We start from the raw sequence: 18,800 nt of genomic DNA on the forward strand, positions 1-18,800 counted from the left end.
AAAAAAAAAAAAAAAAAAAAAAAAAAAGAAAAAAATAGCTGGACATGGCAGTGGCATGCCAGTGGTCCCAGCTACTTGGGAGGCCAAGGTTGGAGGATTACTTGAGCCCAGGGAGATAGAGGCTGCAGTGAGCTATGATCATGCCACTGCACTCTGGCCTGGGCGATAGAGCAAGACCCTGTCTCGATAAATAAACATATAAATAAATAGGTGAAGATAAACAAAAGTGCTTCCTTCTTTCTCTTTCTTTCTCTCTTTCTCTCTTTTCCCTCCCTCCCTCCTCTCTCTCTCTCTCTCTTTTAGAATAGGGTCTTGCTCTGCCACCCAGGCTGTAGTGTGGTGGTGTGATCATGGTTCACTTCAGCCTCAACTCCCTGGGTCCAAGTGATCCTCCTACCTCGGCCTCCGGAGTAGCTGGGACCACAGGTGTTCACCACCGTGCCTGGCTTTTTTTTTTTTTTTTTGAGATGGAGTCTCGTTCTTGTTGCCCAGGCTGGAGTGCAATGGCATGATCTCAGCTCCCTATAACCTCTAGCTCCCGGGTTCAAGTGATTCTCCTGTCTCAGCCTCCCATGTAGCTGGGATTACAGGCACCCACCACAATGCCCGTCTAATTTTTTTTGTATTTTTTGGTAGAGACTGGGTTTTACCATGTTGGTCAGGTTGGTCTCGAACTCCTGACCTCAGGTGATACACCCACCTCAGCCTCCCAAAGTGCTGGGATTACAGGCATGAACCATCGTGCTCGGCCACCTGGCTAATTAAAAAAAAAATTTTTTTTATAAAGACGGGGTAGCCGGGCGCGGTGGCTCAAGCCTGTAATCCCAGCACTTTGGGAGGCCGAGACGGGTGGATCACGAGGTCAGGAGATTGAGACCATCCTGGCTAACATGGTGAAACCCCGTCTCTACTAAAAAATACAAAAAACTAGCCGGGCGAGGTGGCGGGCGCCTGTAGTCCCAGCTACTCGGGAGGCTGAGGCAGGAGAATGGCGTGAACCCGGGAGGCGGAGCTTGCAGTGAGCTGAGATCCGGCCAGTGCACTCCAGCCAGGGCGACAGAGCGAGACTCCGTCTCAAAAAAAAAAAAAAAAAAAAAGACGGGGTATCCCTATGTCATTGCCTAGGCCGGTTTGGAACTCCTGGGCTCAAGTGATCCTTCTGCCTCAGCCACCCAAAGTGCTGAGATTACAGTCGTGAGTCACTGCACCTGGCCTTATTTTCACCTATTTATATAGCAATACTTTCTCATCATAGAATATTGGAAAGAAAAAAAATTTTTTATTACACCACCAAGTGATGGCTGCTATTCACATTTTTTTCCTTGATAGATTATGCTCAGTGAGGGTATGAATTATGTCAGTTTTCGTTCGTTTCCATATCCCTAACACAGTGCCTGGCACATAGTCCACACCTAATTCACACTTGTTGAATAAGTATATTAATATTTTCTTGAGGTCTTTTATTTTTAAAGAAATGGAGTCTTGCTATGTTGCTCAGGCTGGAGTGCAGTGGCTATTCACAGGCATGAAAATAGTGTAATATGACCTCAAACTCCTGGGCTCAATAGCTCCTCCTGCCTCAGCCCCCCAAGTAGCTGGGACTATAGGTGAATACCACTATGCCTGGCTTAAGGCTTTTATTTTATGCTTGCTTTTTTTTTTTTTTTTTTTTTTAGACAGGGTCTCACTCTGTCACCAAGGCCGGAGTGCAGTGATGTGATCTCAGCTCACTGCAGCCTCGACATCAGAGACTGCCCACCTCAGCCTCCCAAGCGATCTGCCCATCTCAGCCTCCCAAGTAGCTGGGACCACAGGCACATGCCACCACACCCAGCAATTTTTTTTGTATTTTTTATAGCGATGGGTTTCACCATGTTGCCCAGGCTGGTCTCGACCTCCTGAGTTCAAGTGATCTTCCTGCCTTGGCCTCCAAAGTGCTGAGTTTACAGGTGTGAGCCACTGTGCCCAGCCATGTATTTGTTTTTGTTTTTTTAGATGGAGTTTCGCTCTGTTGCCCAGGCTGGAGTGCAATGGTGCCATCTTGGCTCACTGTAACCTCTGCCTCCTGGGTTCAAGCGATTCTCCTGTCTACGCCTCCCAAGTAACTGAGCCAGCCATGTTTGTTAATAAAAATGGGGACAATACTGTATATATATGGTTATATTTTAGCTTTTTCACTTTTCAGTATCTCCTGAGGCTTTTCTCATGTCATCAAATATTTTTCTAATTTAAAATATGGTATTTCCTAACTGCATGATGTTCCATTCAATCATACTTCATATAACCATTTTTCCTATACAGATGAAATCATATAGTAGATACCATTTTGTGGCTTGCTTCTTCTGCTCAACGTAATGTATTTTAGAGATTCATTCATGTTGTTGCCTGTATCAGTAATTATTTCTGTTTTATTAGCTGAATAGTCTTCCATTCTATGGAATTTTACAATTACTATCTTAAAAAAAAGCAATGAATTGCTTATAGGTAGGAAGATAGCGCTCTTTTCCACAGCACACATACTGAAATAGGAATGATACAGAGAAGATTAGCATGGCACCTGTGCAAGGATGACGCATACATTAGTGACGCATTAAAAGAAAAAAAAAGAAGGAAACTGAGCATCAGGGAAAGAAGTGAGAATTTACTTTTCTTGTACATACTTTTGCAGTATTTAATTTTTTTCTCTTTTTTTTTTCAGATGGAGTCTCGCTCTGTCACCCAGGCTGGAGTGCAGTGGTGCGATCTCGGCTCACTGCAAGCTCCACCTCCCAGGTTCATGCCATTCTCCTGCCTCAGCCTCCCAAGTAGCTGGGACTACAGGCGCCCGCCACCATGCCCGGCTAATTTTTTGTATTTTTAGTAGAGATAGGGTTTCACCATGTTGGCCAGGTTGGTCTCGATCTCCTGACCTCGTGATCCACCTGCCTCGGCCTCCCAAAGTGCTGGGATTACAGGCGTGAACCACTGCGCCACGCAATTTTTTTCTTTTCTTTTCTTTTTTTTTTTTTTTTCTGGAGACAGAGTCTCACTTGCCCAGGCTGGAGTGCAGTGGTGCAATCTTAGCTCACTGTAAGCTCCGCCTCCTGGTTTCAAGCAATTCTCCTGCCTCAGCCTCCTGAGTAGCTGGGACTACAGGTGTGCGCCACCACGCCTAGCTAATTTTTTGTATTTTTAGCAGAGATGGAGTCTCACCATGTTGGCCAGGCTGGTCTCGAACTCCTGCCCTCAGGTAATCCACCCACCTCGGCCTCCCAAAGTGTTGGGATTACAGGCATGAGTATCATGCCTGGCCTTTAATTCTGTTAAACCATGGACATGTGTTACTTTTGAAAAATATATTTAAAACATTAAAAAGAGAAAAATCCTGAGAGCAGAGTTGGGTTCAAATTGTACTTTCAACTACCTGTGTGACACTGGGTAAGTGGCTTGATGCCTCTGGGCTCATTTCCCTCACCTGTAATATAATAATGTTGGTCCATATGAATCCTTGGTCTTTGGCCTCTTAGATACTTCAATTGGTCAGTTATCTTTTGAATCAAACTTTATCTACTGCGGAATACTAAATTATTGCATAGAAGAAATAGAGGTGATTGGCCAGGTGCGGTGGCTCACGCCTGTAATCCTAGCACTTTGGGAAGTCGAGGTGGGCGGATCACGAGGTCAGGAGTTCGAGACCAGCCTGGCCAACATAGTGAAACCCTGTCTCTACTAAAAATACAAAAAAATTAGCTGGGCATGTGGCGGGCGCCTGTAATCCCAGCTACTTGGGAGGCTGAGGCAGGAGAATCGCTTAAATCTGGGAAGTGGAGGTTGTAGTGAGTCGAGATTGTGCCAGTGCACTCCAACCCAGGCGACAGTGCGAGACTCCATCACAAAAAAAAAAAAAAAAAAAAGAAAGAAATGGAGGTGATTAGTGATTCATTATATCCACAAACGCCTACTGAGCAACCACAATATAAATGGGCCATGCTAGAAACTGGGAATACAGGCTGGGTGCAGCAGCTCATGACTGTAAATCCCAGCACTTTAGGAGGCAGGCCGATGTGGGTGGACTGTTTGAGGCCAGGAGTTCGAGACAGCCTGGGCAACATAGCAAGGCCCTATCTCTACAAAAAAGAAATTAAAAAAATTAGCTGGGCGTAGTGGTGTGTGCCTGTAGTCCCAGCTACTCAGGAGGCTGAGGTGGGAGGATTGCTAGAGGCCAGGAGTTAGAGGCTGCAGTGAGCTATGACAGTGCCACTGCACTCTAACCTGGGCAACAGAGAAGATCCTGTCTCAAAATATATAAATAAATAACAATTTTTTAAAAAGAAGAAGCTGGATAGAGTCTGCCTCAGTAGTCTAGGGGGGGAAAACAGCCACATGTGAATAAATAATATCCACCATGCATTAGGTGGTTGATCCGTTTACAAAACGCTCCTGGTCCACAGAGGAAGGCTTTACCCCTACCTGGATGGACTAAGAAAGGCTTCAGAGAGGTGATTATAACAGGGCTGGATCTTAGGCCATGGCTGAACTTGTGAGTCAAAGTAGAGAAGGACGGGCGTTTCCAGGCTATAAGGATCAAATATCCAAAGGGGTGGAGCCCTGAACATATCCACCATATTCCAATCCCATGCCTCTGTACAGCTCTACCCTATCTAGAACACCTCCCTTCCTCCTTGCTCTTCACATCCCATCCTTCCTTGGAGGGCCCTGGCCCTGAAAAAACATAGCAAATGGTTTCAAGTGGCCAGCCTGAAAGGTCTCATGGGGCTACAGACAGAGAGAAGCTGTAGAGGTAAGTCAGGGTCAGGCTGTGAAGGAGCTGTTGGGCCAGGTTACAGGGTTTGAACTCGATCCCAAGGGCTCCAGGGAGTCACTGAAGGGAGATGAGAAGCAGCATCAACAGTCAGATTTTCTGTACAAAGTTGACTCTGGGCCGGGCATAGTGGGTCACACCTGTAATCCCAGTACTTTGGGAGGCTGAGGCAGGAGCATCGCTTGAGGCCAGGAGTTGGAGCCCAGCCTGGGCAACGTTGCAAGACTGAGTCACTACAAAAAAATTTTTAAAATTAGCTGGGTGTGGTGGTGTACACCTGTAGTCTCAGCTACTCAGGAGGCTAAGGTGGAAGGATTGCTTGAGCCTGGGAGGTTGAGGCTGCAGTGAGCTGTAATCATGCCACTGTACTCTAGCCTGGCGGACAGAGTCAGACCTTGTCTCAAAAAAAAAAAAAAAAAAAAAAAAAAGTTGATGCTGGGGTCAGTGTGGACAATGGATTAAGAGGTCAAGACCAAAGACTCAGGGACCAATTAGGAGGCTGATGCAGCGGAGCCCCTATTCACTCCCAGCCTTTATGCCCTGAGAATAGCTGATTCTATCATTGAATCAGTTGAGATGGATTCCCGTAGAGAGCAAGACACGTTCCCTGTGTCTGCCCCAAACAACCCAAAGTCTTTTGGAACCTCTACCAGGATAGGAAAGCAAGGCAATGCGATGGGTGAAGGTTTCTGGTGGTCTCAGCTTATACAGATCAAAGCCTTTCCAACCTGGTTTCCTCTGGGAGAAATCCATGGATCTAACGCCCTTTTCCAAACACAGAGACAGAAAGTGAGGGGAACTATTAGGAGCAGTGCTGGACAGGAGGGCTGCAATCCCAGCTATCGGGAGGCTGAGACAGGGAGAACTGCTTGAACCTGGGAGGCGGAGGTTGCAGTGAAACTAGACTGTGCCACTGCACTCCAGCCTGAGCAGCCTGGGCGACAGAGTGAGACTCTGTCTCAATAAAAAAAAATAAAAAATACAAGAAAACATTGCAAACCAATCTGAAGGGACGTATTATTCAATAATAGTAATGGAAAAATTAACCGACTACTGTATTTTGGGGCCATCTCATAACATCCAATTAAAATGAACCTCGTTTAATGTGTTCCCGCAGTTCAGTCTGTTCTCACAGCAAGCTCTGGAGCCTGAGTTGTACCACAAAGTTACTCTTACCTTGAGGCAAACTTATTCTGTCCTGGAGGCCCTGATAGCCATTGCTCCTAGGACTGGGGAAGGGATGGTCATAACTCCTTAGGGGAGGGGGCTCCCATTCAACCTAAGGCAATTCTCTGGAGAAGGGGCAGCAATGAACTATCAGCCACCAGCCCTCAAGAAACAGGCAGAGTACGGTAGCTCATGCCTATAATCCCAGTACTTTGAGAGGCCAACGCAGGAGAATCAGTTGAGCCCAGCAGTTCAAGCCTTCAGTGGGCTATGATGGCACCACTTTACTACAGCATGGGCAACAGAGCAAGACTTCATCTCTCTCTCTCTAAAAAAAAAAAAGAAAAAAGCAGCAACCAGAAGATGGTTATCCTTCACGGTGAAGGGGATCTGGGCAGAGCATCCCAGCCTCTGCTACTGGGAGGGCCTATTAATATTATTATAATCCCCACATTACAAAAGAGGAAAGCAAGGCCTGAGAAGTGAAGGAACTTACCCGTGCCCACAGCTGGAAGTGATGGTATCAAGGTCTGTTTGGTGTCACTGGTTGTTGTGGGAAGACTAAGCAGCTATTGAAACAGAGGACCAGCAAGGAACTTAGAGAAAGGCAGAGATACTGAGTAAATCTCCTTAGAAAGGGGCAGGGAAGGCCGAGGTGGGCAGATCACGAGGTCAGGAAATCGAGACCATCCTGGCCAACATGGTGAAACCCCATCTCTACTAAAAATACTAAAATTACAAAAAAATTAGCTGGGTGTGGTGGCACGCGACTGTAGTCTCAGCTACTCGGGAGGTTGAGGCAGGAGAATCACTTGAACCCTGGAGGCGGAGGTTGCAGTGAGCTGAGATCACGCCACTGCACTCCAGCTTGGCGACAGAGTGAGACTCTGTCTCAAAAAACAAAAAACACAAAAACAGGGGGTGGGGATGCGAAGGTACAGGGCTGCAGGTTGCTTACAATTACTTTGCTAAAGCCAAGCTACAGAATAACATCTGGATTCTGTAAATTCATGTATACCATGCTTGAGGACTCAATGCCCCATATTCCACGTGGTGCTGTAGAAGAAGTTCAGGTACTGCATGTCTCTTGATGATGATGGTGTTCACTAGGCCTCCGACCAGCTGTGTGACTTTGGGCAAGTTTCTTCACATCTCTGTGCCTCAGTTTCCTTATCTGTAAAATGGGGATAATCATATAAATCAGGTTGGTGTGAGGATTGAATGAGTTAGTATTTGTGGGTTTTTCTGGTTTTGTTTTTGAGATAGATGGAGTGTGTATCTGTGCCCAGGCTGAAGTGCAGTGGCACCATCTCGGCTCACTGCAACCTCTGCCTCCCGGGTTTGAGCGATTCTCCTGCCTCAGCGTCCCGAGTAGATGGGACTACAGGCGCCCACCATCACATCCAGCTAATTTTTGTATTTTTAGCAGAGATAGGTTTTTGCCATGTTGGCCAGGCTGGTCTCAAACTCCTGACCTCAGGTGATTTGCCCATCTCAGCCTTCCAAAGTGCTGGGATTACAGGCATTGGCCACTGTGCCTGGCCTGCAACGTTTTCTTTTTCTTTTCTTTTGGAGACAGTCTCGCTCTGTCACCCAGGCTGGAGTGCCCGGGTGTAATCTTGGTTCACTGGAACCTCCGCCTCCCAGATTCAAGCGATTCTTCTGCCTCAGCCTCCAGAGTAGCTGGGATTACAGGCGTGTGCCACCACGCTCGGCTAATTTTTGTATTTTTAGTAGAGACGGGGTTTCACCACATTGACCAGGCTGTTTTCAAACCCCTGACTTCAGGTGATCCGCCCGCCTTGGCCTCCCAAAATGCTGGGATTACAGGCGTGAGCCACCTTGCCCGGCCCGCAATGTTTTCTTAAACTTTTTATTTTTAGCTATCCTGTTGAGGTTCTTCCAGATGAATTTTAGCCTCTGACCCAGAAGTATGATTTGATAGGCGTGGAGTTCTGGTTAATTCTTAAATGAAGAACTTCCTTAGGATATCTGAACAATTCTCTTGGGTGGAAGCCTCAAGGACCATGAAAACAAAACCAAATTCTATTCGGCCCCTAAAGTCCTCTTGCCTCCTGCGGTTACCATCAAAGAGCTATGGTCAAAATTCCAAGGGATAATTCAGGGTCTGATTCCACTCTCTATCCCCAGACCGCCTATACATAAACCTATTATTATTGGAGATTTACGATTAATCCTATAATATTTTAGGAGCTGTCCAGTACAATTTTCTGAAAGTCCAATAAGGTAGCTGCACGTAGTTCCTGAACGCTTGAAATGTGGCTAGTCCCCTAGAGGAACGGAATTACTTTAAATTTACATAGCTACATGTGACTACTCATTGATCACTGCAGTAATTGTTAAGACTGGTTTTGCCTGTAACTTGCATGTTTTATTGGACATCAGTTTCAATATTTTATTTGCATTGCTAAAAGTCAAAATCCTTTTGACTTTGCCAGTTAGTGAGAGGACGGTTGGAGCCAGTTTCTGTTCTAGGCTTACAATTTTAAGGGCAGATAAAGGTCAGTTTTTAACCTCGAGATGAACAGACTTAACTTTCTACGGACTTGCCCATGGGGTTCCACAGTGAGCCTGGTCCGGGGAGGCAGGTACTGTGTCAGGGGGAAGGAAAAAGGAGCTTCTAGCTGGGGAGTGACACACAGGGCACAGGAGGAGGTCCGGCCCTGGGGTCCCAGGAGCAGGGCGCTCCCTTCTCATAGATGTGGAAAGTGAGGAGGGAGCAGGGCCTTGCTCAGAAACGGAGCCCCCCAATCCCCCACCGCCCTAGCTACTGGACTGGAACTAGGATGGACACGAATGTCCTTCTCACTGTACTGACTGCACTCAACACGCGGGAAAGATGAAGCGAGGGGATTTAAATGTGTGGGTTTGCTGAATGACCCACAAAAGTTGAAGGAGCGCGGCCGGACTTATCACACTCCTTGAGACAAAGCGGGTGGGAGACCCAGAGGTGAGGAGAGAGGCCTGGGAGGTCAGGGGCTCTCTGCGAGGCGGTCCCAGGAGGCGGCGCAGAGCGGCCGCGACGCCGCAGGGCCGGTCGCAAAATGGCTGCGGCCGGGCCGGCCTCCCGCCCTGACCACGCGGGCGGGGTTTCAGGTGTTCCCGGCCTGGGCAGGGGCGGGCAGGAGAGAAGGGACCGGCTGCGAGGAGGGCTGGCTGAGGAGAAGAGAAAATAGGCTCTTGGGAGCAGGGACCCGGAGCCAGAGGAGCCGAGAAGAGCGCGTGCGCCGAGGCCTACGGCCTCCCGGGAAGGCGGAAGCGTGGGGAGGGCGGTGCTCTGGGCGGGAGGCCGGGCCGGGTCGGCTTGGACAGCGGGGCCGCGCGTGGGGCCTAGGCGCGCCGACAGCGGCGCGCGGGGCCGCTGGGAAGTTGTGAGAGCGGCGCGCGGTGGCGCGCTTGCGCGCACGAGGGCCCGGGCCGCGAGCAGCCGCGGCCGCCCGGGTCGCCACCCTTAGCAGCGGTCGCGGTCGCTGCCGAAGCTGTGTTCCCCGCCTTAGCCGCTGGCGCCTCCCAAGAGAGCGGCCGGGGCCAGCGTCCTGTCAGTGGCGTCGGAGGCCGGCGCTGCGGCGGCCGCGCCCTTCTGGTCCTCGGGCAGGGCTGAGGAGCCAGGGTCGGGCACGGCTGGCTGAAGGCTCCGGGCAGCTGAGGCCGCCCGAGGAGAAGGCGGCGGCCGCGGCGGAGGCGCACGTCGGGCGGGCTCCTGGAGCCTGGAGGAGGCCGAGGGGACCATGTCCGGGAGGCACTTCCACCTCTCCACCACCGACCGCGTCATCAAAGGTGCCTGGCGGGCCGGGCCTTCCTCGGGGACCCGCGGGAAACGGCCCTCGGCTGGGCGGCGGCTCGGGGCAGGGGGAGGCTGGGGCCGGGCTGCGCCCCACCCTAGGAGGGTTCGGAGGGGTGTAGACAGGGCCGGGCGGCATCCTCCGAGAGCAGCCTCCCGGACCCGGCGTTTGCTGCTGCACCTGGTCAGGTGCCTGGCGGTCATCGCCAAGTTCCCTCCCGAAGGGTTCAGGGTGCAGTGGGGACTTCTCCCACCACCCCCAAAGGGCCCAGAACCCCGTCTTTTTTTCTCTTTAAGAAATGACTCTGGGGAAGCCATCAGGGGTGGTGTGGGCAGGGAGTTGAGTCGACTCTTCCAAGTAAGATATTTAAGATGAGATCTTTATTGACACCCACCCCCCACCCTTTTTTTTAGGACGTATACCATGTGCCTTTTGACCCAGTTTCTCTAGATCATTGCAAGTCACTGCTATTACTGAAATAAACTTAATATGGGGAAGTCAGATACATCCATTATATGATGTTTAAAATAAGTTTACGGAGCTCTTGGCATGGTCATGGTATTTTATTTTCCCTTTGGTTATGAAGACTTGGAGAACGATGTTTTCTGATTCGTATGTGTACCTGCATTAGATTTCTCTTGTTGTTATAAGAACAAAATGTAAAGGGCTTCTTGCTTTCTAAATCTTGTAGAGTTTTAGGTTATAGTTGTTTCTGCCTTTAAGAAGATGGGTTAAACATAACCACTAATTTACATGCTGCTTTTATTCAGCCGTAAGACTTAGGCACAACCCTTCTCTCTGAGATTAACAATCGGTTTGAAAGCGCTATTTTGTAAGAGTAAGAAGAGAATAGACTTAGACCAGCTATGTTAGTGGTGTCTGGATGCAGGGGTTAGCCTGACAGTGGGGAAAATTATTAAGATAATTTTCTTCTTTTTCATTTTGGTATTAGAGAAAGGCAACTAATACTGGTGACGGATATACATTTTTAAAAGGTGAAACGCCTTATTGCATGTTCAGGGAGGGGGAAGAATTTTAGTGTATAACCTAGATTTTTCCCCCCATCTCCCCAAATCAGCCTCATAAATGTTAATTATCTATACTACATAATTATAATGGGATTTTTGAGATTTATCTACTTAGCATTTATATACTGTCGTTAGAGATATAACTGAATTGTTCATCTAACTGACATCCCCTGAACAGCTACATTATTTTGACCATGTAAATGTAAGTCTTCATATTAATAGTGTATAGCCTATAAGAAGTATAGGCTTCTCTTAAGATTCAGAGTGTACTAAACATAACCTTTTTTGAGGAATCAAGGTCATCGCTATGTACATTAATTTCTGCACTGTGCTGTTAATATGGCTGGTGTGTTCTGCTGTATAAAGGTGTTGGCAGTTTTGTCCTGTACTAAAATGACTCCTCACTGCTATACCAGTTCAGTGTTTTGTCTGCTTTTAGTTTCTCTCTCCAGTACTGTTTTCTGTCAAAATGTGCCCTTACTGCTTTCTAATCTGCTGCGTCTAAGCTGAAGTAGGCAGGGAAACCAGATAAGCCAGAACTGTGGGTCAAGTCAGAATAAATAGGATCTTAGTGAAGCTTAGTGCAGCCCTCAGGAATCTCACAATCTAATCACCATTGCACCATGTAATTTCCACCATAACATGTCATAAGATCAAAAGAAAATTAAATATTTAAATGACCCTTAAATATAGTAATAAATATAGTAAAATAAAATATAATAAAAGAGTTAAAATGCAGGGGTCGGGAGCAGGCATGGTGGCTCATGCCTGTAGCTCTAGCACTTTGGGAGGCCCACACGGGCAGATCAGTGAGGTCAGGAGTTTGAAACCAGCCTGGCCAACATGGCAAAACTCCATCTCTATTAAACATACAAAAATTAGCTAGGCATGGTGGCAGGCACCTGTAATCCCAGATACTTGGGAGTCTGAGGCAAGAGAATTGCTTGAACCCGGGAGGCGGAGGTTGCAGGGAGCCAAAATGGTGCTACTGCATTCCTGTCTGGGTGACAGAATGAGACTCTCTCTAAAAAAAAAAAAAAAAAAAAACAAAAAAAAAGGCCAGGCGCGGTGGCTCACGCCTGTAATCCCAGCACTTTGGGAGGCCGAGGCAAGTGGATCACGAGGTCAGGAGATGGAGACCATCCTGGCTAACACGGTGAAACCTTGTGTCTACTGAAAATACAAAAAATTAGCCGGGCGTGGTGGTGGGCGCCTGTTGTCCCAGCTGTTCGGGAGGCTAAGGCAGGAGAATGGCGTGAACCCAGGAGGCGGAGCTTGCAGTGAGCCGAGATCGCGCCACTGCACTCCAGCCTGGGCAACAGAGCGAGACTCGGTCTCAAAAAAAAAAAAAAACAGCAGGGGCTGGTTTATTGCTAGGCATGCTTATGGTTAAATAAACACTGTCATCATATCCTGCAGGATGCAAATTTGTTCTTTACCAAAATTAATTAGCACATACTGTGTACTTTTTTTTTTTTTTGAGATAGAGTTTAGTTCTTGTTGCCCAGGCTGGAGTGCAATGGCACGATCTCGTCTCACTGCAACCTCCGCCTTCCAGGTTTAAGCGATTCTCCTGCCTCAGCCTCCCTAGTAGCTGGGATTACAGGCATGCACCACCACACCTGACTAATTTTGTAGTTTTAGTAGAGATGGGGTTTCCCCATGTTGGGCAGGCTGGTCTCAAACTCCCGACCTCAGGTAATCCGCCTGCCTTGGCCTCCCAAAGTGCTGGGATTATAGGTGTGAGCCACCGCACCCGGCCCTATTGTGTACTTTTAAGACTACTCTTAAATAAATGAAATAGAAATAATTTCAGGTCCTTAGAATGTATGGATTTCTCTCCTATATAAAAACTTTAGCATAAGAGCTTGACCACAGCATTTGTGGCTTCATGGTGACTTATGTTGCTTTTTTCAGGGTTTTCCAGAGTTTGAAATAGTTGAAGAAAATGAGGTGTCACTGTGTGCATAGCTAAGGTCCATTGTATCGGGTACTGAACCTTGGTCTTATGCCGTCTTGTTTAGCCAGAGCTGTCTGCATTTATTCACAACTTGAAAGCTTTTTCAGAGGTGATACCACACCCCAGTTATTTTTGGTTCTGTCATTTCCTGTTAACTTTAAAGTGTACCTAATTGTTCTGTTTGAGCAAAATTTGGAGTAGAGTGGGTATGTGGGAGTGGTTTGTATTTTAGGTGTCCTTTAAACAGCAGCTTTCTTAAATTGAAGGACGTGGCTGGGCGTGGTGGCTCACACCTGTAATGCCAGCTACTTGGGAGGCTGAGGCAGGAGCATCGCTTGAACCCGGGAGGCGGAGGTTATAGTGAGCCAAGATCGTGCTACTGTACTCTAGCCTGGGCGACAGGAATGAAACTCAGTCTCAAACCAAAAAAAATATCATCTGTAAAACAGGGTTAATAACACCTTCCCTGTCAAGCCTGGGTCATGCAAGTGACATAAAGGATGTGAAAAGGTCAAGTTAAGGTGGTACTTTGAAACATGATAATAGGTTGGTAATAGATTGCTTACTACAGAAGTGGTTAGTAGAGGTATCATTAACTTTTGAAAATATCAGAATTAGAAAGTATATGAAATTATAAGCTACGAAACTGTTCCTAGTCGGGAGAATACCTGTTCTACAACATAACGGATGTGTGGGTGAAATCTCATCGGTAACAATGTGAAGAGACCAGTACAGTTCTATCTGGTACTTCCCAGGCAGCAGATTTCTTCTCTATCTGTTGAAGGTGTTTATTTTATGTTTAAACATTCTTATGATTTTACTCATTCATTAAATGTTTATTGAGTGCCATCTGCAGTGTACCCTAGTAGGTTGCTCATTCGTTTCTTCTTTGCTTTAAAAGTTGCGTTTCTGTGAGCCTCTAAAGCAGTATGTATGCACTGGGGCACCACTACTGGTATCTGAACCAGAGAACTAGGAACTCAAATGATTAAATTGTGATATTTTTTCTGCTTTATTTTTTTTTTCTTGTTTCCAAGTTTCTTTTCCTGTTTAAGGACATGTTTTTTCTTTGACAGTGATTTTTATAAAAGCAGTTTATTTCCCTGGAATGAATCTTTTCAGAAGCAACAAGGAAATTTCAGTAGGAATTACATGACAAATACAGAGAATCCATTGTCTTATTTTGTTATTTGATGGCCAGATGGGATTTAACAGAAAAGTCAGATTTCTTTTCAGTAAGGTGCTGATACATTTCTCCCTTTCTCTTACAATTCAAATATATTGTGTATTTACAGAGTACTGTACCATTTTTACCACACACGGGAGCCTACTGTTTCTTTAATATCTTGGCACTGGGAATATTGTGCTTATGGCTTTCTTAAAATATTTTAATATTAGTGTGGACAAAAATTGCTATTTCCACAAATATTCCCTAAACCCGATTTTAGTCTTTGGTACCTATACTTCATTTCTTTCCACAGCTCTCACCCCATTCTCCCTTTTTTATATCGATAATGGATTTACCAAGGGTTTAAAATTTTTTCTTTTAAATATAAGCTTAATCCTGCTACTTACAGAATTTGAAAATCAGAGAGGTTAAGAACAGAAAGACTTCATATTCCTTCCCAGCTGAAATAACTGCTTTTAATACCTTTGTGTCTTTCCATCTGCAAGTATATTTTGAATTCAAAGGAAAATGGATCACACATATTAAAGCTTTTGTTATGCAAATATTTCATACTATTTTAACATAAATATTGTAATTTTACCTGAATATTTCCATAGTGGTTTCAGAGTGCTTATATTAATATTTTGGTTCTTTAGATTTTCAGTGGGGCACACGTTAATCACTTGATACAATACCAACCCGGAAGAAACATTTTCAAGTATAAATTTTCTTTTTTTTTTTTTTTTTTTTTTTTTTGAGACGGAGTGTCGCTCTGTCACCCAGGCTGGAGTGCAGTGGCCGGATCTCACCTCACTGCAAGCTCCGCCTCCCGGGTTCACGCCATTCTCCTGCCTCAGCCTCCCGAGTAGCTGGGACTACAGGCGCCGCCACCTCGCCCGGCTAGTTTTTTGTATTTTTAGTAGAGATGGGGTTTCACCGTGTTAGCCAGGATGGTCTCGATCTCCTGACCTCGTGATCCGCCCGTCTCGGCCTCCCAAAGTGCTGGGATTACAGGCTTGAGCCACCGCGCCCGGCCCAAGTATAAATTTTCAATGTGAATATGTTTTAAAGCTGATATCTCCTGGATTTATCAACAGTATTTGTTTAATTTATGCTTCATTTACCATTGTAATTAACAAGCTGACAAACTTTTGAAACTTTCAAAATCAGTGCTAATTGAAATTCATACATCTGAGTAGAAATCTGGAACCTCTGAAAGGGCATTTTAATTTAAATGCTTAATTTTTATTTTTATTTTTTTGAGCAAGGATAAAGTATTCTTCCTTACCTACATGTTATTGGTTTTGATCAAAGTTTTATTTATGGTCTGACATTTGATAATTAAGCTTTCTCTCTTTTATTGCATTTTAAAATGGGATTAAAATTTTTTTTTGCCTTATGTAATTTTTAGAATACCATAACTTTTACTGAAGTATATACGGGAAAAATGTACAAATTATAAATGTACAGCTTAGTGAGTTTTTACAAATTTAGCACCCATGTACCCATGTAACCGCTCAACCAAAATAAATAAATTACCAGAACCCCAGAAACAAGCATGAGTTCATGTTCAGTCACTGCTTTCCATCCCTAAATGGGCAACAGTGGGGAAAACATGACACTTGTAACTATTATTCTGGCTTCTAACATCATATTTGTAAAGTAACATACTAATCACATCTTACTGTAAAGTGAAAAACAAAAGGGATTCTTTGAGAGAAAAATGCCAAGGACTCATTACTTAAAGTGGAATAATTAATTAAAGACCTTTTCCTAAACATTTTTGGAAAAAGCTAAGTTTTAGGACAGGCATTGTGGCTCACGCCTATAATCCCAGCACTTTGGGAAACCGAGGTGAATGGATCACCTGAGGTCAGGAGTTGGAGACCAGCCTGGCCAACATGGCGAAACCCAGTCTCTATTGAAAATACAAAAATTAGCTAGGCATGGTGGTGCACGCCTGTAGTCCCAGCTACTCTGGAGGCTGAGGCAGGAGAATCGCTTGAATCTGGGAGGTGGAAGTTGTGGTGAGCCAAGATTGCGCCACTGCACTCCAGTCTGGGTGACAGAGCAAGTCTCAAAAAAAAAAAAAAAAAGGCTGATTTTTAGACATATATCTATTAGAGACAAAATTATTCAGTTAATTCTGGGATTTGTAGTCATTTTGGAGCTTTGCTGCTACTTAATTGCTAAATGACTAATGGGAATAAAGGGATGTCTTATAATCATTACCATCCTTGGGTGCAATCATTACTAGACTATAACGCTCCTTTATAGTTTTTTTGGTGGGGGACAGGGTCTCGCTCTGTTGCCCAGGCTGGAGTACAGTGGCGCAATCACAGCTCACTGCAGCTTCAGCTTCCTGGGCTCAGGTGATCCACCTCAGCTTCCCAAGTAGTTGGAACCACAGGCGTACACCACCGTGCCCAGCTAATTTTTTTTTTTTTTTTTTTTTGAGACAGAGTTTCGCTCTGTCGCCCAGGCTGGAGTGCAGTGGTGCAATCTTGGCTCACTGCAAACTCTGCCTTCTGGGTTCATGCCATTCTCCTGCCTTAGCCTCCGGAGTAGCTGGGACTACAGGCGTGAGCCACCGCACCTGACCTAATTTTTGTATTTTTTATAGAGATGGAGTTTCGCCATCTTGTTGAGGCTGGTCTTGAACTCCTGGGCTCAAGCTATCCTCTTGCCTTGGTCTCCGAAAGTGCTGGGATTACAGGTGTGAGCCACTGCGCCCTGCCTTTTATAGTTTTAGTGTTAAAATTTAGCAGCATTTTAAATTTCAAAACTGAGACCTAAAACTTTCAGCCTAACCTAAGTGGTATCTTTCTTAGTTATCTTTATATTCTATCTAGTTGTCCAGATGAATGTAGAAAGAACTTTTAGTTCCCCATATTCATTTTTGTTTTATTGGCACATTAGATTATCCTGAAATCTTTTAGTTTCTTGAGTCTTCATTTGTTGTTAGAAGAGGGTTTAACTTGGTAACCAGGATCTTTAAATTGGGCACAGAATGATATACTGGATGGCTGGACAAGACAATGTATTTCTTTGATGATCATGATTAGATTTACTAATTGCTAACAGTTAATGAAGGTTTTTTTGCAGCGTCTAGACAGTGTCAGCCCAAGAGACTGAAATTCTAAATGAACAAACACTGAGAAATATTTGAAGAATTCATTCAATAATTACCTATGTAACATTCTTGCTGAAAGCGTTTAATTTAAGCTCAGCCTAGTTATAGTAGTCAGACAAATCCAGTTTGTGGGGCTTTTTTTTTTTTTTGAGATGAGTCTCACTCTGTCCCCCAGGCTGGAGTGCAGTGGCGCGATCTCGGCTCACTGCAAGCTCCGCCTCCCGGGTTCACGCCATTCTCGTGCCTCAGCCTCCTGAGTAGCTGGGACTACAGGCGCCCGCCACTGCGCCCGGCTAATTTTTTGTATTTTTAGTAGAGACGGGGTTTCACCGTGGTCTTGATCTCCTGACCTTGTGATCCGCCCACCTCGGCCTCCCTAAGTGCTGGGATTACAGGCGGGAGCCACTGTGCCTGGCCGTTTGTGGGGCTTTCTACAGGACAGTTGGCCTGAACTCTAAATTTCAAAGTGATGAAAAACAAACCAAAACAAAAAGGGCAGGAAGACAATTCTAGATGAAAGAAGTTGAAAGAGAAATGACAGTGTCAAGCCTGGATTAAGAAAATAAAAACTGTAGAGAACATTTTGGGGATAACTGGGAAAATTTGAATATGTACGGAGTATATATTTAGATGGTATTACATCATTGGTTTTTTTTTTTTTTTTGAGATGGAGTTTCGCTGTTGTTGCCCAGACTGGAGTACAATGGCGTGATCTCAGCTCACTGCAACCTCTGCCTCCCGGATTCAAGAGATTCTCCTGCCTCAGCCTCCCGAGTAGCTGGGATTCCAGGCATGCACCACCATGCCTGGCTAATTTTGTATTTTTAGTAGAGAGGAGGTTTCTCCATATTGGTCAGGCTGGTCTCGAACTCCTGACCTCAGGTGATCTGCCCGCCTCAGCCTCCCAAAGTGCTGGGATTACAGGTGTTAGCCACCGCACCTGGCCTATATCATGTTAAATGACTTGAATGTGACAATATGGTATTATGGTTATATAGGAAAATGATCTTTTAGGCAGTACCTGATGAAGTGTTTATGTTGAAATATCATGATTTTTGCAATTTGCTTTTAAATTGTTTTAAAAAAATCATTTGTAGAGAAAAAAAGCAAAAGTGGCAAAACATTTACTGTGGTGAATTTAGGTAAAAGCATATGTGTGTTCATTTTATGATTCTTTCACTTTTTAAATAGATTTCAGTTTTTCAAAATGTAAAGTTGGGGAGAGCCAGGTATGGTGGCTCTCACCTGTAGTCCCAGCTGCTTGGGAATCTGAAGTGGGAGGATCACTTGAGCCCAGGAGTTCCAAGGCTTCAGTGAACTATGATTGCACCACTGTGCTCCATCTTGGGCGACAGAGTGAGCGCCCATCTCTATTTAAAAAAGAAAAAAGTTAAGGAGAAAAAAAAGTACAATTAAGAAATGGCTCATCGGCCGGGCGCAGTGGCTCAAGCCTGTAATCCCAGCACTTTGGGAGGCCGAGATGGGCGGATCACGAGGTCAGGAGATCGAGACCATCCTGGCTAATACGGTGAAACCCCGTCTCTAATAGAAAAATACAAAAAACTAGCCGGGCGACGAGGCGGGCGCCTGTAGTCCCAGCTACTCGGGAGGCTGAGACAGGAGAATGGCGTGAACCCGGGAGGCGGAGCTTGCAGTGAGCTGAGATCAGGCCACTGCACTCCAGCCTGGGCGGCAGAGCAAGACTCCGTCTCAAAAAAAAAAAAAAAAAAAAAAAAAAAA

General features: G+C 45.6%; 1 protein-coding gene and 1 non-coding gene across 3 annotated transcripts in view; both read left to right on the forward strand.

Annotated features, from left to right (window-relative positions):
- Positions 1-2,495: 2,495 nt before the first annotated feature.
- Positions 2,496-2,602, forward strand: LOC111545788. The gene has a single exon (XR_002732543.1). It is a non-coding gene; the product is annotated as a U6 spliceosomal RNA (small nuclear RNA).
- Positions 2,603-9,327: 6,725 nt separating this feature from the next.
- Positions 9,328-18,800, forward strand: part of PPP3CC (protein phosphatase 3 catalytic subunit gamma) — a 105,442-nt gene continuing 95,969 nt past the window's right edge. For both annotated transcript variants that reach the window (XM_023216688.1, XM_023216689.1), the window contains exon 1: positions 9,328-9,766. In XM_023216688.1, the coding sequence (XP_023072456.1) occupies positions 9,718-9,766 (49 nt within the window). In that variant the 5' untranslated portion in view covers positions 9,328-9,717. The remainder of the gene's footprint in view (positions 9,767-18,800) is intronic.

This window comes from Piliocolobus tephrosceles, chromosome 7 (genome assembly GCF_002776525.5).
Source record: "Piliocolobus tephrosceles isolate RC106 chromosome 7, ASM277652v3, whole genome shotgun sequence".
In the NCBI taxonomy this organism is placed as follows: Eukaryota; Metazoa; Chordata; class Mammalia; order Primates; family Cercopithecidae; genus Piliocolobus; species Piliocolobus tephrosceles.